This window comes from Capsella rubella, unplaced genomic scaffold, assembly GCF_000375325.1.
Source record: "Capsella rubella cultivar Monte Gargano unplaced genomic scaffold, Caprub1_0 scaffold_8, whole genome shotgun sequence".
Classification (NCBI taxonomy): Eukaryota; Viridiplantae; Streptophyta; class Magnoliopsida; order Brassicales; family Brassicaceae; genus Capsella; species Capsella rubella.
Window position 1 is genome coordinate 299,373 of NW_006238916.1, and position 20,977 is coordinate 320,349.

A 20,977-nucleotide genomic window follows, 5' to 3' on the forward strand; every position below is an offset into this window, starting at 1 on the left:
TATGCATTGTGACTAGACAACTAAATTTTTTTATAACATACTCTTGTCATTTTTATTTAATAATTACCCTAAAAAGTATTGGTGTACTTATACTATAGATGGACGGACTGAAAAAGCTATGTACTCTTTTTTCCGAAACGTCTCGTTTATGTATCATTGGTATAAGTAATTTAGTTATACGAACTTGTATTATGAATCTTGCTTATGATCCAAATTTTAAATCTCAAATTTCAAAAATAATCGCTTGTCCAAACATTATTTGTTTCACAAAATTGATAAATTATCAAACATAAGTTACAACTTTTGTTCAAAAAAAAAAGTTACCATTTATGTAAAAATAGTATTATGTTATTCTTGGTTAAAAAATACACTTTACCATATTTTCCAATTTACTAATAGAAGCTGAACTATTGAATGCTAAAGTAAAAAACTCATTTAAGAAGATATGATTTTTAACATATGATTTAAAGGAGAAAAAAAAAAAAAAAAAAAAAAAGAAGATATGATTTATTTTAAATATATAAATAGTAAGGGTAATGTTTTTGAAGAAGATACTAATACAAGGACCTAAATTAAAATTTCATTAAAATATATTAAAGAAAATGGAAAAAAAACAGATATAATGTAGACGAAGAAAAGCGTCGGTGTTATAATATAAAAGAGACGACGATCAAATCGATCTCTCGAAGACGACGTTAATGGCGGAAACCGTGGAGCTACCGAGTAGGTTAGCGATTCTTCCTTTCAGGAACAAGGTTCTCTTACCTGGCGCCATTATTCGAATCCGTTGTACTTCTCATAGCAGGTAAAATCATCGTTTCGCACGACTCTTATGCTTCCATCATTCCCTTCTTCTTCTTCTTCTTCCTCTGGACTTGGTTTTGTTTTTAGGTGATTTCTTGTTTGTACTGGTTCGAAATTTAGATAACCCTAAGTGATTTGGCTAAAGAATCGTAATCTTCGAGTTATGCTTTGCTGAGTATCAATTAACGTTTGTTGGTTTTGGTTACTTGTTTCTCTAATTTAGCGTCACACTAGTGGAGCAAGAGCTATGGCAGAAAGAAGAGAAGGGTTTAATTGGCATTTTGCCTGTTCGTGATGATGCGGAGGGATCTTCAATTGGGACGATGATTAATCCAGGTACTGGCAATATGATTATGAGACCGGATGAATTTGATTCGGTGTGAGTATCTGTGTTTGATTTTGATTTCTTGTGCCTAGGTGCTGGAAGTGATTCTGGAGAAAGGAGTTTGAAATTTCTAGTTGGTACAACAGATGCTCAGAAGTCTGATGCTAAAGATCAGCAGGAAGTTCAATGGCACACAAGGTTTGGTTTATTTTTATTCCTTTTAGACTGTGATTTCATAATAATTTTTAGGTAAATTTGATAGGAACGCGGTGATTCCAGAGTTATGAAGTGCCTCAAGATAAATAATGTGTGATCTGATTTCTATTTTGGTTTGATTCGCAGCTTATGCTGAGCGATGTTCTTGTTTTCAAATATATAGGGGAGTAGCAGCTCGGGCTCTGCATCTTTCAAGAGGTGTGGAGAAACCAAGCGGAAGAGTTACATATGTGGTTGTCCTTGAAGGTCTGAGCAGGTTTAATGTTCAGGAGCATGGCAAAAGAGGACCATATTCAGTTGCGCGGGTTACATCACTCGAGATGACAAAGGCAGGTAAGATATATTATTTCTTTTTGTATTTTTGTGTGACTACTGTTGTCAAATTGTTCTCTTCTGTCCAATAATTTTGTGTCTTATCATATGGTAAGGTCCTGTATATTCTGATTCTTCAGCATGCACCTGAGATATTTTTTCACGACATCAGTTTCCTGCCTCTTGTGATCATTGAGACTTTGTCTCTGCAGATGTTAGCTCTGTTTGTGTTTAATATATAGAAAATTTTATGCTTATGAAATTATTTGAGGTTAAAGATTCTCGAAGATAATAATTTTGCGGTGGAGCTTGTTTGGTTTTGATAGTTTTTTCTGGCTTATTTAAGGTTGGGTAATGAGCTTTTATTTTTATATTACATTTAGATACATGCTAGTCCTTTGATGTCTTTAGCTGGTTCCTTTCTGGCCATCTGCAGAGTTGGAGCAAGTGCAACAAGACCCAGATTTTGTATCACTGTCACGCCAGTTTAAAACCACAGCTATGGAGCTTGTCTCTGTGCTTGAGCAGGTAACTTTAGTGAAACTAAGCGGCTGTCTGTTTTTGGTTCCTCCTTTTCAAATTTTCGTTTTTGCTTCAGCATTAGAGTTGCCAAGATTAAAACGCTAAAGTTATAGGTATCTGTTTTCAAGAATTTATTCTTCTTTGGGATTTTTTTTTTTGTTCCATGGGAGCAGTTATCTAATCTTCATCTCATGGATTTGGATGATTCTTGATTAAATTAGTAAGTTATACATTAATTCTTGATTCAGAAACAAAAAACTGGTGGAAGGACAAAAATTCTTTTGGAGACAGTTCCTATCCATAAATTAGCAGACATATTTGTTGCTAGCTTTGAGATGAGTTTTGAAGAACAACTATCTATGCTGGATTCAGTTGACCTCAAAGTAAGACTTTCAAAGGCTACTGAACTAGTTGATCGGCATTTGCAGGTTAGCTATTAATTGTCATATTCTTGTATCTGTCCTCAATTTTCTCCTAGGCATTTTGAAGTCATTTAGATGTTTACTTGTGGGTTGTGGCAGTCAATTCGCGTGGCAGAGAAGATTACTCAGAAGGTAGAAGGCCAGTTGTCAAAGTCACAGAAGGAGTATCTCTTGCGCCAGCAGGTTTGGATTCTTCTGGCTCTTGTTGTGAAGCTGAGAAGTTATTGTCCTTCAGTGGTATGACTTGTAGAATTGAAACTGGTTTTTGCAGATGAGAGCTATTAAAGAGGAGCTTGGTGATAATGATGATGATGAAGATGATGTAGCTGCACTTGAAAGAAAGATGCAAGCTGCAGGAATGCCATCAAACATATGGAAGCATGCTCAAAGGGAATTGAGGTATAATATGCTACAGGGAAATGACTGATAGTTGTTGTGTGAGTGTGGACCAACTGACGACATAATTTATTACTATTAATTTTCTTTTCATTACCTAATGCAGGCGCCTGAAAAAGATGCAACCTCAGCAACCTGGTTATAACAGCTCACGAGTTTACCTGGAGCTGTTGGCTGATCTTCCTTGGGAGAAGGCAAGCGAAGAACATGAGTTGGATCTAAAAGCAGCAAAAGAACGTCTTGACAGTGATCACTATGGTTTAACCAAGGTCAAGCAACGGATCATTGAATATCTGGCTGTTCGAAAGGTTGTTTGTTTGTCTTTTCCTATTCGACAGTGATCCGTCTTCAGTTTTCTGGTTTTATCTTGATTGAATTTTATTTGTTGCAGCTTAAACCAGATGCAAGAGGCCCAGTTTTGTGCTTCGTTGGTCCACCAGGTGTGGGCAAGACATCTTTGGCATCATCTATTGCAGCTGCATTAGGTAGAAAATTTGTTCGCTTATCTTTGGGTGGTGTGAAAGATGAAGCCGACATTAGAGGACACAGAAGGACTTATATAGGAAGTATGCCAGGGCGCCTCATTGATGGGTTAAAGGTGAGTGTTTGTTTTACTTATGCTGAAGAAATATGAAAGAACCTTGGTGATTTGTTTAAATTAAGGAACTAAGCTGTAGCATATAAGTGTGATGTCTATGTCTGTCCGTCTGTCTGACTTAGACTTTGACAATTATAGGTGAAATAGAGTATTATAGGCCATAAAAATGATTGCTACTTAACTTTTCTGAAAACCATTGGCATAATAACTGTGGTGTAGATGCTCTTCTAATATGTGAACGTCTCGTTTGATAAAAATCATGATGGATGGTTTGTGATATGATATCTTTTCATCACTAAGGGTTTCGCTCTATGTTTTGGTTTTAGAGGGTTGGTGTTTGCAATCCAGTTATGCTGTTGGATGAGATTGACAAAACTGGCTCGGATGTTAGGGGTGATCCAGCTTCAGCACTGCTGGAGGTTTTGGATCCGGAGCAGAACAAAACTTTTAATGATCAGTATCCTATCATCTTTCCTTCTTCAATATATATTAGATTCAGCGTCCAAAATTTGTTAGGCTTGTTGAAAGTTTATTTGGATAAATTTTATATCTAGAAATTGTACTTTCGCCTACTCTTAGGAAACAACCATATTCTTTCATAGATGCACAGATGATACTTGCTTTAGTTCGCCACTCCATTTTATGAACTTAACGGTTACCTTAACTGAAAAAATAGCTATCTGAATGTCCCATATGACTTATCGAAGGTGGTTTTTGTTGCCACTGCAAATAGGGTTCAACCTATTCCACCACCGCTTCTAGATAGGATGGAGCTAATTGAGTTGCCAGGTTATACACAAGAGGAAAAACTTAAGATAGCTATGCGCCATCTGATTCCTCGAGTTCTAGATCAGCATGGGCTTAGTTCCGAGTTCCTCAAGATTCCAGAGGTAGATTATTATTTTAAATGTTTTGATGTATTGCCAATAATTCTCTTGCGTCGTGCACTTATGCAGTTTTTTCGTATGCTCGCCATAGGCTATGGTAAAGAATATAATTCAGAGGTACACAAGGGAAGCTGGTGTTCGTAGTCTAGAGAGAAACTTGGCTGCTTTGGCTCGTGCAGCTGCCGTGATGGTTGCAGAGCATGAACAAACTCTTCCGTTGAGCAAAGATGTGCAGAAACTTACCTCTCCTCTGCTTAATGGTAGAATGGCTGAGGGAGGCGAAGTGGAAATGGAAGTTATTCCAATGGGTGTAAATGATCATGAGATTGAAGGTACCTTCCAGAGTTCCTCAGCTTTGGTAGTGGATGAGACTATGCTTGAGAAAATCCTAGGGGTAAAGCTTTTCTCTGCTCTGTTCACATCTAAATATTTGTATCACGGAATATAATCTGCAGTGGTTGTGTTATGATACAAACGTGAAATTTTTGGGGAATTTAACACGTGCTGTTTTATTGGGTGCAATGCAGCCTCCAAGGTTTGATGACAGTGAAGCTGCTGATCGAGTGGCCTCAGCTGGCGTTTCGGTGGGTCTCGTTTGGACTACCTTTGGTGGAGAGGTCCAGTTCGTGGAGGCTACATCTATGGTGGGCAAGGGAGAAATGCATTTGACTGGTCAACTTGGAGATGTTATCAAAGAATCTGCTCAATTAGCTCTTACATGGGTAAAACATCTTCACTTGAAGCTTCACTCATTAGATTGCTAACATTTCCTATTCGACTGCATCTACTATTCAGAACATATAAGATACTTTAGAACTCTTAACCTGATTGTGTATTGATGTCTTTTAGGTAAGAGCCCGTGCATCGGATTTCAAGCTGGCACTTGCAGGAGATATGAATGTTCTTGATGGTCGAGACATCCACATTCACTTTCCTGCTGGTGCAGTACCAAAGGACGGACCTTCAGCAGGAGTGACTTTGGTGACTGCTCTGGTTTCGTTGTTCAGTCAGAAACGAGTAAGAGCAGACACAGCCATGACCGGAGAGATGACACTTAGAGGTCTCGTCCTACCTGTTGGTGGCATCAAAGATAAGGTAAGTTGCCTTTCGTTCTAGCATCCCGAAGCTTCATATCTTGTAAAAAGCCCGAATTTGGGTACCATCTTTCATGGTTTTTATAACAATCCTTGGATAGATAAATATATATTTTAAGAGGGCCATGTTAACTTGATGGACAGATATTGGCTGCACACCGTTATGGTATCAAGAGAGTGATTCTACCGCAGAGAAACTCAAAAGACTTAGTTGAAGTACCCGCCGCTGTACTTTCCAGTCTGGAGGTAAGTTGTTAACTTCAATCCTAGTCTTGTTATTGGTATTGCATTGTGGGTAAGAATGTTGCTCTCTATGCTACTCCGGCCCAGTTTGGTCCGTAATGTTTTTGAAAAGTTCTAAAATTGGTATGAATGGTGGAAACAGGTGATATTGGCAAAGAGAATGGAGGACGTACTGGAAAATGCATTCGAAGGAGGTTGTCCATGGCGGAACAACCACTCTAAATTATGACAAATCCATAGCTCTGTTTTAAGACCTCAGGGTCAGAATCAGACCATGTTGGCTATTTGGCAAGGGATCAGAAAATTTGCGTATCCTGTTCTTTATTTTTTTTTCGTTTTCTCCTACTCACCTCTCCTTGTATGTTTGTGTATGTAATGGGCTTAAATTTATCATCTAATTTAATTTACTCATCTCCTCCTCACGAACTCAATACCCTCCGAAATTTGAAAAATTAATCATGATACGAGTTTTTAAAAAAATTTGATACTGTAATCATGATATAAATCATATTGATTATGATGAACCCACTTACATCGAGCATGGCAGTTTCTCGTTTAAAAAGTAAAAAGAAGAGCATGGCAGCTGATAACTTTTACGCTTCCTATGTTGTTTACCTTGTATTCCAATTTATTTTAGTGTCGACTATTTTCACTTCCAAAAGTGATGATTGGTTAAATATGACATATGAATGAAACAATGTTGGAATTGTTTAGAGGAAGATTTGAAGTCATTTCGGTTTTTCTGAAATGACTAGTATAACGGCCATCCATTTAACCTGTAAATCTTGTTTTAAAGTCAAAAAAATCCTTTGATGTAATATGATTTTCTCTGTAATATGATTTTCTAAAAGTCAATAAATGTATGTTACTCAGTAAAGCACCAGTTTTTTAATCAGCGTGGAGTATTGTAGTATACGCACATAAAAAAACCATTACTCTATGCTTTTAATAGAAAGAAAAACACATTAAACGACAAGTTAAAACGGTACCTTTGGATAAAATCCAACGTAGTCATACCCAAAAACAAAGGTGCAAAGATATGAACACAACAAACTCTTTTAGGGTTTGTGCCCTTTAAACAAAATCACTTATTCAAACAAAAGTCCAAACACAATTAAACAAGAAAATCAATTTCTAGTTTATTCCATCCTTTGCAGTAAAAAGGGGCTTCACTAATCACTGGAAAAAGCCAAATGATTAAGGTTTTCTTTTTGTCGAAGATATAAAGAAGGAAGAAAGATAGAGAGAAACCCTTCTTTTAGCCCGAGAGAGCTGCGTTGATAGCACTGTGAACCTCAACACCAATCTGTGCCTCTGCTTTCTCAAGATCTGTTGTAGCAGATGTAAGTTTCTGTTGGAATTCAGCTAAACCCTTTTGAACTTGGCTGGGATCAATGTGATCAAGTGGCACAGCTTCAACTGCGATGATGTCAGCTACGGAATTTGCGTGGAGTAATGCAAAACCACTGCTCAAGAAGTATTTCTTTATGTCAGTGCCTTCATGGACGGACATGATACCAGGTTTTAGCTCAGCAATTGTTGGAACGTGTCCGGGCAACACACCCATTTGTCCTGTTGTTGCAGGAATGATGACCATATCGACCTTCAAGTAGATGAAGAGAAACCAATCAGCTTTGAGTTATGATTAAAGATATAAGAAACAAAACTCTAGCATCAGGGGTTAGTTTTAGTTTTGTATGAATAGAATCTGAAGATGATAGCGCAGCTACAAGATAGTTGGAAAACGGATCAGGAAATAAGTCTGGCAAGATATATGCCAGTGTTGCATTCTACAAGAAGAGATACACACAGCAAATGCACCATCTACAACATACTATTTGTCAATATCTGCTACGACAATTTGAATACTATATGATTACTGATTATAGAGATTAACTGATAAAAATTAATACAGAATAATCAACATTCAATCTACACATATACCCCATCATATATCAATAGGAGAATAGATCATATATGAATAGACATTATATGTGAAAACCATAGTAACTGAAACCAATAAAAAAAAGCCAGAAGAACACTATATTTGGGATCATTTCTATGAGTAGGATTTCAATAACAGACCTCTTTTAAGAGTCACAATTCAAAGTATCCCATTTCAATGAATTGATCAACGGAGAATATAGACTATTCTCAACTTTTTAGTGATGAATACAAAGCAACAATTTCAGATAGTGAACACATGGTTAACCTGCGAACTGTAAGATGATTATATGATTTTGTAAGTTATTGACATTTTAATGTAAAAATCAACCATTGCTAGTCTCAGGTACCACAATCAAAACCCTAAAATTGAGCGCCGTCAGATCTAACCAAAATCAAAGGTCCTAAAACCTAATTAAGCACATTTACATACCTTGGGATGAATCATATACCAGCGTAACAAATAGTGGAACAAACCCGAAATGCTATTGGAGATTTTTTCACAAATTCACAGATCAATCACAAACCAAAGGGGCTGTTATCCAATATACAGACGTATCCACACAAAAATGACGATATTATAGATCAGACCCTAAAAAAAAACAAAATGGGGCCAAAAGATCGAAGAAAATGGTAGAAACCAAACCTCTTTCCCGCTAAGCTCAGATGCGTAAGGGAGGACAAAATTGACGGTGAGCTTCGTCGGAATAGAAGAAGGAGTCGCAGGACGAGGTTTCATGAAGGCGGAAGGAGTCTGCGGCGGGTCCATGTTCGGTGCGACTTTCTTCCATGACTCGACGAAAGTCGAATCGAGCGTCGATGGAACCTCCGTTGAAAAGGCACGAGTCGTCGCCGATTTGGACGATGCGACGGCGACGGATCGAGAGAGGAGGCGAGAAGCTTGTTTGAACATGGCGGCGATTTTGGTGGTGGTGATTTGAGTTTTCTCTGAGAAATTGGGAAAAAAATTATACGTCGCAGATGAGAGAGAGAGAGAGAGAGAATCCGATTACTCTTAAAAATGTTGTAGCTCAGTCGTTTCTCAGATTCTCAAGTTCACGCGCATATCTTCGTAGCGCGTGAAACGAGTTTAGTTTCGGCCCACATATGCTGGACAAGGCCTTAACTTATAGCCCATGGATGGCCTTTTTTATGGGTAAGAACAGATAAAAATATGAAATAGCAAATCACTGTGTTTTTTTTTTTTTTTTTCTCGTTGCTTCCTCCTGAAGAGGCCGACCTCTTAATTTCGAATTTTCTATGTTTTGACCAAGAATTCAAAGCGCAAAACAGAGTTATTGGATTTTTAGTCACGCTATTGTTGAAAAATGCTCATGACGATTTTATGTGATTAGTATAGTTAAAACATCTAAAGCTACATAAACTGCAGTAACTTGGAGGTGAAGAGGAAGATATACTCTGGTATTTTGTGTCGATGGGTAGAAAAATCATCTCTAAGGAGTTTCAGTTTCTTTTCCACCAACTTGACTAGTTTTAGAGCCATATCTAGAATAATCCTTTCTTCTTTGTCTAATAAAGACATCTAAACAAAATTCTCCTACCAACCTCTTAAGTAGTAACACAACACAAAATAATGATCAACACTTGTGGGTGAAACCCGGCAAGAACCATCGCGCACGAGAGTATTGCAGCGACGAAGAAACAGACTGGTGCGGTCGTTCAATCTTCTCTGTCTTGATATCAAAAATTAATATATCATCCTTCTCATCCTCACCAAGACCGCTAAAATAGATGGAATTGTTATTGATTCCCTCAACATCTTTGGCAGGCACAGTGACACCCATATCCAAAAGTATTGCCTCACCACCCAAAGAATCAAGCCTCTCCCATTTGTTCGTCCGTGAACACATCTCGTATATGCGGAATGACCAGGTTTTGCCGCATGTCATTAGGCTCACGACCATCAGGACATGGTCACTTACTGTGACCACAATGTTAGTCTTCTTAACAACGCAAAGTCCTAGGAAAGGCTCACTACGATAATCGTTAAAGGAGAATAAAGCAACGTAGACATGATCATCAATCTCAGTAGCTTTTATGGGAAGGTCTCGAGAGAAATCAAATATTTTGATAGCACCATAGCGATAAACGTAAAGCTTCTGGTGCTTGTATACCATATCAGAACAGGGAGAGCCGTCGGGAAACTCTCTCCACAAGGGATCGTCTCCTTTCTTGCAGATAAGGGCATACTGTGTGTGAAACGACCACATGAATATCCTGAAAGTGAATATAACTAGATAGTCTTTTGCTTCCTCGTCTATCCATAGCCGAGGGGAATTGATTTCGAAGCCAGTAGAATCAGCTTGGTAATACTGAGAACCTATCAGCCGCGTAGCGTGGAACTTATCATCTACTATGCGCTCGAGTTTTGTCTTACCAAGTTGTGATTCCACTGGCGGTAGATCTATCCTCTGGCCTGTTAGCAGGTTAACGATATAGAGATTAAAGAGAGGGTTTCGCATGAGGAGCCAGCATCCATACGTGGCAACACAAACTCCACCGACGCCTAGATCTTGACTTGTGTTGTACAACTTGTCTTTTTCCTCGGGGTTGAACAACTTACAGCATAAGCGATTCATGTTCATGTCGTCATTATTAGGGAATATAATTAACCATGGGACTTGGGATTTTGGAAAGCAAAATCTGGAAGCAGAGAGCCAAGACGAACAAACGTGTTTAGCTCGTTGCAAATCGCGGAGGTTGAGTCGTTTGATAATGGAGTGAATCAGATCAGGAGGAAGCTGAGACCAGTAAAGGCAGTTTCTCCTCTTCATAGCCTCTTGTTCGTGTTGTTTAGAACGATAGCTAAGGAGTTCAGCGAGGGACAGAGAAGAAAGCTTTCCCTGTTCTTCTTCTCTCCGCCGTTGAGAATTACGATGCTTCTTAACCTTAGGCATGCTGTTACTTAGAAAATAGCCAAAAGGATTTTTACCCAATGAACAATAAAATAAAAAGAGAGGGAGGAGAAAGCTTTGTTCACAATATATATAAGAATCAAAACCAATGACAATGACCCAATGAGAAAAGGATTTGACTTTTTTATATCTCCACCAAAAAAAATTATTATCAAAACCAATTTTTACCATGGTTAGATATGATCGAATCAGACAACTAAATTTCCATTATTTATCCAGCCAATAAAGAAAAAAGGAAAGTAAAAAGTTTTAATAGATAAAAGGAAACATATTTTGATTTGAATTCTTCTGTTTAGAAAAACAGTAACCAAAAATAAAACTGATAATCATCATGTATATATATTTACAATTACAAAAGCTACAAGAATATATTTGATTGTAAAATGCATTGGTTTCATTTATAGAAATTAAAAGAAAAATAGAAGGGATCTGTTGATTTTCTAAATTTAAAGTTCGATTTTAGAGTTTATATGTATAAAAAAGGGAAAAAAAAAATATCAGTTAAATTTTTTGGTTATAGGATTCCACTGTATTCTAAATCTCCATGTTTGCAAAACTTAAAGCATTACATAACTTACAGCTTCTCTCTCTCTCTCTAGTTCCTACAACTACCATTCATCTGGTAAAACCCTAATTCGGCACCAGAAATATATAATCAGATGTTCTAGATAACTGTTTTAACAACTATCACTGAGAACAACTTTGTACCTTTTAAGAGATTTACATGAAAAATAAGATTATACCTTTTGCTTGACTTTCTTTATAACGATGTTGATTATCTTTGGATGGTCAAGCACCTGATTCATATGCCCAGAAGGTATCTGGATCAGGACAAAGAAGAGAAAAGTCCGGTACTTCGAGATTTGCGACGTGCCAATCAAGGAACCGAGCTTGTATTGACTTGAGCAACAAGAGGATTGTTGGTAATACCCACCATTTATCATCATCCCTGCCACATAACATAAGAGATTGTTGTACTCAATATATGGCCAACGAATAAAGAAGTTTGATGTTCAATAAACAAAACCAATCATCTAACAGCGACGATCACGAGTATGTCTCTAGTTCCAACAAAATGTGAGGGGTTAAGGTTAAGACTGATTATAGTATGGATGCTGAATATTAGTTTCATGAGATCAAAATCTAACATCCAAAAATTTACGTTACTTGTGAATCTGAATAGGAGAGACAAAGACACTTTTGATTACCTTATGGCGTTCCAGATGTTTGGTATCTCTTCAGAGAAAAACCCGGAATGAATGACACCGCAAATGAAAGCCACAATCTGCAGAATACAGTACATGCGAATAAGATACACTAGTGAAAAAAATGAGGGCACTTGTTTTTTGAACACCTTTGGTATTAACTTACGACGTTTGTTAGAGATGTAGCGTTCCAAAGGCCGTAGATACGAGTAAGTGAGGCTCTTCTCATTTCTTTACTAAATAACGCGTTAAGACCGGCAGGGAATGGGCAAAGCAGAGAGAGGGGGAGAATCAGGAGGATAGCAAGAAAGGCTGCAAGGGCAAGCCAATAGAACTGCAGTAATGCAAGTAGCGTTACTGATAGATCAGCAAGGAGAAGGATGGAGATCAAACGGAGAAGAGTATCCTGCATAAGGCACAAGAAATTTTTTTGCTTATGTTAACACAAAAGTACAAATAAACAAAACAAAGCAAACCACATGAGTTATTCAGGAGAGAAGAAAATGTAACCTGACGCCCAATGGGTCGAGTATTGTTCAATAAGAGAGAAAATGGAAAAAGTAAATCCCTTCTGTACTCCAGAGAATCTAGTGAAATCTCATTGATGAGGCCTCCATTGATCCCACCATTGATTCTCTTTCGAGATAACCCATGTCCTGGTTGAATCAAGTTTTGTTGCAACTCGATAAGAGATTTACTGGGACATGCAGACCTAGATAATGGAGTCAAGATTAAGCAGGTTGAGTCTTCAAGTCCAACACAAGACACAATTAGGTTCTATCAAAGAGAAGCACAATCTATTATGGCTCACCGAGGGGACTCATCGTCACTTCTGAATGAAATTGATTGGTCTACAGTGTTCAGAGGAAAATCGCCAACAAAAACCAAGATACCGAGTTGGTAGTATCCTGAAGCTGTAGCTTGAAACCATCCAAGTTCAATTCTTACTCCATGGAATTCGAGTTGAGGATTTCCATGGCTATTTATCCACCTAATTACAGGAAGTAATGCTGAACGAATAGATCCGTGCCTCACAGTCCTAAGTTGAGCATTTAAACCGGCAACAAACCGGTGCCAAACACTTGGTGGGATGTGCTGCAATAGTGATTTGGAGCCTTTAGGAGATTTTTCAAAGCGAAGATTTTGGAAAAACAAAAACAGAGAGAGAGATAAGCTAACTTGGCCAAGAAGATTTGTTAACAGTGTATCACTATGGAGACTATAAGGTGACATATAACTTCCATCTCCACCAAAAAGGATGCACATTGGGAATCTTTTCTGTATAATAGAGACCATATCTACACGCTTCTCATCACCGCCAAGAAAGAAATCTATGTACGCAACCATCAAATCCGGAGTGGCTCCAACCTGGTTCAGCGTTGGACACAGACAGTCAAAATGAGAAGTCAAAGCTACATAGCAGTGGAGAATTAAGGATATTAGTTGATAAGAACCCGAACCTTCATCCCTTTATAGAGAGCTCTAGATCTGCATGATCGGAGGCAAGAATGGTCATATTGAGATTTGACATATTCTTGAAGGCGGTGAATTTTTCTCCTGCGACGCCATTGTTTCCATGACCAGGCGCAAGGATTTGCAAGAACTGATAGAATGCTGTGGACAGAGCCTTCCCACCAATCATATGCTGCAGTGGAGTTGATCTCATCAATAAATCTGTTAAAAGCATCTTCATACCTGCGAATCGAAAACGTACAGATGAGAGGACATGACTAGGAATAAAGTGAGCCATGACATTGTAGAGCAAAGAGTGAAGTGAAGTAAATAGACTCGGGATAATGTCATACATGGTCACCACTTCAAGAAATACTTGTTATAAATAAGTAGCACAATATAGATTCTTTCTTAATCTTGCCAACAGGTTAGTTAAACACTTCATCAAACATTGAACGAAAACAATCACAACAGAATTTAAGGCAGTCAAGTATATTCTTACACTATTTCTATGATTGCATCAGGAGGAGAATAAGGCAGATGCCAAGGTTCCCTGAAAGTGTTTGGACCCATGAAATACATACGGTAAGCATGGGTTTGCGTATCCTCAGATTTTGCACCTCGAACCTGGAATGACAAGAAACTGGCTTTAGAGTTTGGTTGACAGTTACTGGATCCGTACGTAGTACAGAGAAAATACAAGACTTGGGAAAAGAGAAATTTCGCAACCCGATACCTCAGAGAGTGACAGAAGATGGGGTAAACAATGAGCACTCTGGTGTTCGATGGAGTTGGCACCATAGAAACTCAATCTGAGCAATTTGATACTTAATGTGCTTAGCAATAGACCCAAAACTACCACAACACAAGATAGGAGAAGAGCAAAGGGAAATGGCCCTCCAAATGCATAGAAAAGCTCTTCCAGAGGTGTATAGCAATTTGGCATTCTGTATTTGTCAGATACACATTTATAAGGACAAACAGGTTCGCTAACTCCTCCTGCAGATTCAAAGCTCCTTCCGTCAAAAGATATCCAATTAAGAAGAAACAAAATAACAGGGGATGGAAGAGCAAGAGAACTGTTAGATAAAATACCTCGTACATATACAAATTTTGCACGACTTGGAAGATGCTCAGGTGGGCAGGGTGTACAAAGACGTTTGTCAGAACCTTCAACATTCTTGTAAGTGCCAATGGGGCATTCCTGTTAGAATACATGGATCCAGAAATATTGAGCATCAGGCACAGGTAAACAAGGCAGAGATTTGCATTTATGCTAGAAAATCAATACTGGGACTGTCTAATTTTGTAGGTTTGTAATGTCCATTAATTTACTGACATAAGGGCTAAGCAGAATTGGAAAAAAACTAGGACATAAATGGCTAGCAACAAAGCAACTACGACAAAATAAATCATAAGACTTACCAAACAAAATGTACCATATAGTCCCTTTGGACACTTTTTCCCAGTCATTGTTCCTTCTTCCCCGAAACGACCTCCATTGTCCCCTGCACCTCCTCTGAAGACATAAGAAAACAAGTGACTCAAGGTCTGTGTTTAACGTTCATGAACACACGTTTTGCAGATTAAAAACTTCTTTGTCAGATTCCACAGAGTTCCAAGATATGTTCCAAAATTTGCATAAGGAAAATAGTACAGTCAGAGTCTCAAGATTCAAACACTAAGATGCCATTATCCTCTCATATTCATGGTGATGCTAGTACTAAATCAACATTTATATGCATGCTTTACACTGGTAGCAAACTAACAACAAATTACCCAAAAGGTAGCAAGCACGCAAGAGAGATTGCTACAATTATCATGAAAATGGTACATACCTACTGCTAATGGACCCCTTGACAGTAGCAACAGGAGAATACTCGTCCCCAGTGTGTAACATGTCCCAGTGAAAGTGAAGTCTCCCCCCTCCACCCCCACCACCCCCAAGAGGGCCACCCCGGCCCCCTTGAACTGATAGAGATGAACTCTTTGAGAGCTCAAGCATCTGAAGGAAAAGAAGAATCGTCCCACCAGAACCTCCACCAACTCCGCCGACCAAAGATCTATTACCATTCACTATTGGCTTCCCAAGGCTTTGGCCATCAGAGCTAAGAGATCCACGCAGATTAAGTATAAAAAGAGGAAACTGGATGGAGCCAATTACTGAAAAGGTGGAAAACAAATTTGTATATGTCACTTGACTGTGTCAGATGAGTCAAAAAATATTCCAAAGAGTACTATTGGCTGCCAGCTTTTCTTAAAATAATAGAAAAATACTTAAGCAGAAAGAAAACTATAATAATACTGACCTATCATCCCTCCACCAGTCACATTCCCATATGATTTATCTGGACTTTCTGCTCCGCTCCCTAACTCGCAGGGAAAATCAGGATCGCCGTAGGTATGACCTCCGTTGCATACTCTCCCATTGAAAATGCCTGATCCCCCTCTTCCTCCATGCCCAGCACCACTACCAGCCCCATTTGAATAAAGTCCCTTCCCCAAGCCACCACTGCAACCTGCCACAGAAATTTTTGTATAGTATAATTAAGCGCAATTATCTTATTGAAAAGAAAGAAATCTATTCAAAATTTTAAAGACTTAGTGAGACTTCCTCTGCAGTGAAAAGGCAAACAGCTTTAAGAATTTGCTGAAAAGGGAACACAAGGGTGATTTTCATAGTTTATATACCAAATTCAGAGGCAGTGATCAAGCCATCATCAGTAACTACTACTGTTCTCGCCCTGTGGATTTGAATTATGCTTCCTTTCACAAGACCACTCACAAGAATGTCCTCGACTCGACATATCTAACAAAATGAAAATGTTGAATAATTATGAAAAGTTTAAAGCTAAAAATAAGAGAAAATCATTACCAAGTAGCAGTTAAGTCTAATTTCTTTTACTCCAAGGGTAGTAACAGAGGAAAGGTTACTATGCACAACTAGAGGTACTACAGGATACTGAAACCCCAAATTGTTTGGTTTATTTTTAGCAAACACTTTCGTTCAGCCTATTAATCTCCAATAGTAGAATCTTTACTTGTGTAACTACCTAATATGTAGTACAACGTCTACATACATCACAAGATTTAACTCGTGACAGAAAGATAATTTGAACCACCAAGATACTTTTTGTGAAACAGACCTGAAGGGAAAATGATAGTGTGTAATTGACATGGCAATCATCCGGCGGACTGATCAAGTCTATTGGGCATGTCTTGCTGTCACAAAGGGTCCGAGTAACCCTGTCAAAAAGAAGGAGATTTTATAGCAATATTGTTTCAGTTATTAAGTCTAACACTAACCACCTCTCACGCTAACAATGTAAGCATATAGGAAGTCATACTCACGCGTTTTTGCTTTCGTAATCATCAAGTGGTGCTTGAAGTATTGATCCTGGACCAACCTGCAAAATTGAGGGAGCTATTAAACAAGAGTTTTCATAGTCCACCGATGAATATGTCTATTTAAATGTTTGTAAAAGACAGACAGAAGCCTGATCTCATAATAACATAGAGATATAAAAATCAACAAAAGTTGGACGTTTATCATTTTAAAACAATAATTTCTTACAGTTATGTTGTAAAACTGAGATAAGGAAAGTCTCTGGCCTTTAATTGCATCCCCAAGACCGGTGAGCGTCAACATGCCTTGACCATATACACCCAAGTTCGCATTAGAAGTAATGATGGACTTTTCCTACAAGAATAAAAGGTCAAAATTTGCCTTACAGTCAAACTTAAGGGAGTAGATGAGACATTGTAGAATTTACAAGTTTACCGTTAGAACTGCCAGGTTGCGAACTTCAAGGACGGAGGAAGGCACCGCAGGGTTTCCTTCACCATCAATTTGGATCACAGAATTCAACATGAGCAGCATCTTTGTAACAAGTCGTAATGCACCATAAACCTTCATTTAAGGACAATATAACTTAACATAAGAAAACATACAGGTAAACGAGAAACAATATTGTTGCCGAATGGTTAGGAACAAGAACCTGCCTTTATAACGGAGTTACTCATTAAAAGCTCTTCCGCAACAAGCTCAAATTCTGAAATTGGATACTGTGATAGCCCAAAGACAATGCTGCTTCCCCGATAAAGACTGATTTGACCTCTGACCTTCACAATCAGAATAATAAATAGAAACCAATTAGGGGTAGTGCTATCATAAAAAGTATTTAAAGAAAGAGAGACAAGGGAGCTTCTAATTAGCATCCTTTACAAAGAAAAAAACAAAAAAATTGCAAGGTCACTGCTGAAAAGAAAAAATATAGAAAGCATTCATATTATGGTATACACCTTAGATTAAATAATGTTTACACGGATCACAAAAGAATCAGGGAAGGGAAGACAAATCAGGACTATATCAAAAGAAAAGAACATAGAAATTTTGGAAAATTAACTGACCTGCATTCTGGTCCATAGCAGCGGGACCAAAACTTTTGCATTATTATCTACATAGATGTTTGACCACGGAGGCCTTGTAGGAAAATCAAGCAACGGAGTTTCTGTCTCTGTAGTCATATTTTCATTTCCAACCCTTAAACTCAGTAAATCTCTATTAAAATATGTTCCAGCAGCTCCAGCATTTTTTGGGCACCCCATACTTGCACCACCTGTAGTGAATAGAACCAGATGATTTTGTGTAGATTAACTACTGATATTCAACACAGCCTAATATAAAGAACTATATCCACAAGAAACAAGAAAGGATATCAAGCTCGCCCATAACAGGGAAAAGGGAAAATTATTTCAGAAAGGGTTATAAAAACTACTTGAAAGCACAACTAATGAGATTCATGAGGACGATAAAAAACAGAAGACTTATGTCACTTGCATAAGTGCTGAAAGGTAGCAAACGAAATACAAACCATGCACAAGAACTTTGATATCTTCTTGTATGCTGTAACAGTCAAGGGAGATCCTTCCTCCACCACCTCCACCCCATCCACTCCCACCTGACGCAGATAGTTTACCGTAACCCTTCCTGCATATCCAAATGGTACATGAGAAATATTGAACTGAAACAAAATTAACAAGTGTCCATCCAAAACCCTTGATATACCACATTCATATGAAAAAATCCAATACTAAGATCAATTTCAAGTATATCCAGAAATTTGTTACTGCCACGTTGCACCTCTAACTAGATAGTACGATCAAATTTAAAGTATACCCAAAATTTGCAAGTGATTGAGAAAGGACTCAAATGGAAGCATGGACTTACAGCTTTACTGAATGAATAAAGATACTTCCTCCAGATCCTCCACCCCCTTCTTGGCCACCATCACCACCATTTGCTGAAACAGTTCCATTCATATGTATTGTGTCATTCATTAGGAGTTTGACACGACCTCCACCTTTGCCTCTGAATTTCGAAGTGGACTTATTAACACCTCCCTCGCTCCCATAGCTCCACGGTTCATGCAAAGACGACCAAGCATAAACATCACCACCCCAATAGGTTGTTATATTGCTCTTCAGACAGGAAGCACCTCTACCACCATGGCCTCCACCAGCACCATCAATACCATATGGTGTTCCACTAGTCTGAGAAGGTGGTGGCCCAGCCAATGCTGTCGTGTAGATGGACGAATTGCTGTCCATTGTTAAATTGATAGCAGAAAAGACCACAGAACCGGCAACGATTCTTGCTGATTGACCCACATGAATATTCCCAGATACATTGAAGGTGATCATGCATCCTTCAATGGGGCAATCAACTAAGACATGGGCAAGTATGTTCAGATTACCCGTTCCATATACATAAAGATCAGAATCGAAACGCAAATTCGAGTTCACAGTACAAGTGGTATTCAACGATCCAACACCATCCAGGTCCTGACAAGTCACATAACTGGGAGCAGTAACATTCCCAGAATTTTCATCTGAAAACAAGCTCACACGGCTCTCAAACTCATTGCCCCCATACTGTGATAAGCTAAAACATGGCGTGGACAGCAAAAAGACACACAAGAAGACGAGTCCAAGCATCACCAAAAAAGGCCAAAATCAGTCACACACTATCCCAGAGAACCAAAACAACACTGACGACATCTAAGTGAAAACAAAATCTGCAATTCTCAGTCCGCTTGAGTTCAATTCCGTAACGATTCCACAATCCGAATTCACAACAACTATCTCCACACAAAAATCTGAACAAATTCTTCTTCTGCAACAGCAAAGCAAAACAATCGCATAAGAAAACCTAAAAAGGCGGAAAAAACAAAGAGTACGTCACAACGCGACGCGAAGAGAGTTCAGCGAGACGTCATCCATCAACATACAGAGAAACGAAGAGAGAGCAAAGAGAAGAGAAGAGAAGTGGGAGAAATGCTAAACCTGATTCAGAAATCGAGGAAACGAAGGAGAAAAATCTGGGATTCTCTCAGTATGAAGCTTTGGGATCTTAAGGAGTGGTGGAGTCAGAGATGGTCTTTTTCTGTTTTACTTCGCTTTCCTTTTTTTTTTCTTTCTTTCAGCCTATGGAGAGAAAAAGAGAGAGAAAAAGAGAGAGAGAAAGAGGACTGTTATGGAGTTGAAGCTACGCTTAAATCAAAATGTACAGCTGTCCTCTGCATCCAGAAAATAATAATATTACCTTCTTTCTTTTCAAATCTTCTATATGTAAATTAATTTCACATTAACTAAATTTGATTAATGTCTAACCTCTAGATAAGGGGAAATCACAAATTTGCTTTCATAATGACGGAGTTAATCACAACAATGCCCTTTTCTTAACACAAATTACGAGACTACCATTCTAAGTTTTCAGGTGTGATGCAACCGTTGCAAAAAAAATTTTGTCCTTATTACTATAATCCTAGACTAAAATATTATGAGGCGGGTCAAAGATGATGATAGGAAAAACCAAATTTAAAAGAGACTGAATCGAAATAAATATCTAGTTTAGTTGTTCACAAAAAAAATATATCTAATTTAGTTGGTGACAAAAAAAAAAAGTATATATCTGATTTTGTTTTTTAGTATATATCTAACTTAGTTGTTGATAGAAGAAAAAATATCCATTTAAAGTTCAAAATATCAGAGACGGTGTACTCTATCGATTCATGCCAAATTGACAATCCATAAGCTATATGATTAAACTTTGTAACTCGTTTTCTTTTTTTGGCATGTTTCAGTAGTTTAAAAATGGGAATTTAATGAAAAAACCCCTCAACATTGGTAAGATCAATTTTTAAACCCTCAACTATTTTTTTAGTAAATAATACCCTGAACTAAAAACATTAACAAATTTAACCCTCCACCTATAAAAAACCTAAACACCTGTAATAATCTCTTCTACGCAATCAACGTTTGTTTAACTGAAACAAAAAAATACTAAACATTAGTTTTTAAATACAAAAATTAACAACAAACCTTCTCTTAAGAACCTTCGCTTTCCATGAACGTTCACACGTCGAATAATAGATCACAAAAAAAACTCTCAAATCGTGAAATCCTAAAACCTCAAAATTTCAAATGTTGAACGGTTAGTGAAAAAGAAACTAAAGTAGGTTACATAGGCGATTGACACAGAGTTAATCGAGGGTGAGACGCATAATTAAATTTAATGATGGATGACATTAACTCATCGAGTCTCCATTATGGAATGAGG

The 20,977-nt window shown here is 38.0% G+C and overlaps 4 protein-coding genes across 4 annotated transcripts; 1 reads left to right on the forward strand and 3 right to left on the reverse strand.

Moving 5' to 3' along the window:
- The first annotated feature begins 651 nt into the window (after window positions 1-651).
- LOC17874834 (lon protease homolog 2, peroxisomal) lies at window positions 652-6,237 on the forward strand. Its single transcript, XM_006279925.2, has 17 exons — window positions 652-805; window positions 1,028-1,140; window positions 1,222-1,327; window positions 1,509-1,678; window positions 2,094-2,185; window positions 2,428-2,607; window positions 2,701-2,784; window positions 2,873-3,000; window positions 3,104-3,305; window positions 3,389-3,595; window positions 3,922-4,052; window positions 4,272-4,485; window positions 4,574-4,876; window positions 5,010-5,204; window positions 5,332-5,577; window positions 5,721-5,822; window positions 5,962-6,237. Exons 1-17 carry the CDS (start codon window positions 699-701, stop codon window positions 6,046-6,048), a joined length of 2,667 nt encoding a protein of 888 aa, XP_006279987.1. The 5' UTR covers window positions 652-698; the 3' UTR covers window positions 6,049-6,237.
- A 547-nt stretch (window positions 6,238-6,784) lies between these two features.
- On the reverse strand, window positions 6,785-8,797 carry LOC17875997 (ATP synthase subunit delta', mitochondrial). Its single transcript, XM_006281060.2, has 2 exons — window positions 8,410-8,797; window positions 6,785-7,422 (listed from the first exon to the last, which is right to left on the reverse strand). The coding sequence occupies exons 1-2, from the start codon at window positions 8,674-8,676 to the stop codon at window positions 7,078-7,080; spliced, it is 612 nt and encodes a 203-aa protein (XP_006281122.1). The 5' UTR covers window positions 8,677-8,797; the 3' UTR covers window positions 6,785-7,077.
- Window positions 8,798-9,125: 328 nt separating this feature from the next.
- On the reverse strand, window positions 9,126-10,711 carry LOC17876956 (probable F-box protein At4g22165). Its single transcript, XM_006281567.2, has one exon. It carries the CDS (start codon window positions 10,679-10,681, stop codon window positions 9,362-9,364), a length of 1,320 nt encoding a protein of 439 aa, XP_006281629.2. The 5' UTR covers window positions 10,682-10,711; the 3' UTR covers window positions 9,126-9,361.
- Window positions 10,712-11,172: 461 nt separating this feature from the next.
- LOC17876163 lies at window positions 11,173-19,848 on the reverse strand. The gene is made up of 23 exons (XM_023779625.1): window positions 19,702-19,848; window positions 18,587-19,531; window positions 18,231-18,346; window positions 17,767-17,975; window positions 17,359-17,478; window positions 17,138-17,266; window positions 16,931-17,056; window positions 16,708-16,763; window positions 16,503-16,602; window positions 16,048-16,165; window positions 15,666-15,875; window positions 15,195-15,519; window positions 14,782-14,875; window positions 14,452-14,560; window positions 14,093-14,355; window positions 13,859-13,983; window positions 13,365-13,599; window positions 13,084-13,272; window positions 12,716-12,999; window positions 12,415-12,616; window positions 12,071-12,310; window positions 11,908-11,984; window positions 11,173-11,648 (listed from the first exon to the last, which is right to left on the reverse strand). Exons 2-23 carry the CDS (start codon window positions 19,351-19,353, stop codon window positions 11,489-11,491), a joined length of 4,254 nt encoding a protein of 1,417 aa, XP_023635393.1. The 5' UTR covers window positions 19,354-19,531; window positions 19,702-19,848; the 3' UTR covers window positions 11,173-11,488.
- Between the last annotated feature and the right edge of the window lie 1,129 nt (window positions 19,849-20,977).

Coding starts and splice junctions, on each gene's coding strand:
- LOC17875997 (XM_006281060.2), bottom strand. CDS start 8,676: ATGTTCAAACAAGCTTCTCGCCTCCTCTCTCGATCCGTCGCCGTCGCA. Junction 7,423..8,409: donor CTGAGCTTAGCGGGAAAGAG/GTTTGGTTTCTA, acceptor ATCTACTTGAAG/GTCGATATGGTCATCATTCC.
- LOC17874834 (XM_006279925.2), top strand. CDS start 699: ATGGCGGAAACCGTGGAGCTACCGAGTAGGTTAGCGATTCTTCCTTTC. Junction 1,679..2,093: donor ACTCGAGATGACAAAGGCAG/GTAAGATATATT, acceptor GGCCATCTGCAG/AGTTGGAGCAAGTGCAACAA. Junction 4,877..5,009: donor TGCTTGAGAAAATCCTAGGG/GTAAAGCTTTTC, acceptor GGTGCAATGCAG/CCTCCAAGGTTTGATGACAG.
- LOC17876956 (XM_006281567.2), bottom strand. CDS start 10,681: ATGCCTAAGGTTAAGAAGCATCGTAATTCTCAACGGCGGAGAGAAGAA.
- LOC17876163 (XM_023779625.1), bottom strand. CDS start 19,353: ATGCTTGGACTCGTCTTCTTGTGTGTCTTTTTGCTGTCCACGCCATGT. Junction 16,166..16,502: donor CACTATCATTTTCCCTTCAG/GTCTGTTTCACA, acceptor TCATTTTGTTAG/ATATGTCGAGTCGAGGACAT. Junction 13,984..14,092: donor ATCTTCTGTCACTCTCTGAG/GTATCGGGTTGC, acceptor TTGTCATTCCAG/GTTCGAGGTGCAAAATCTGA.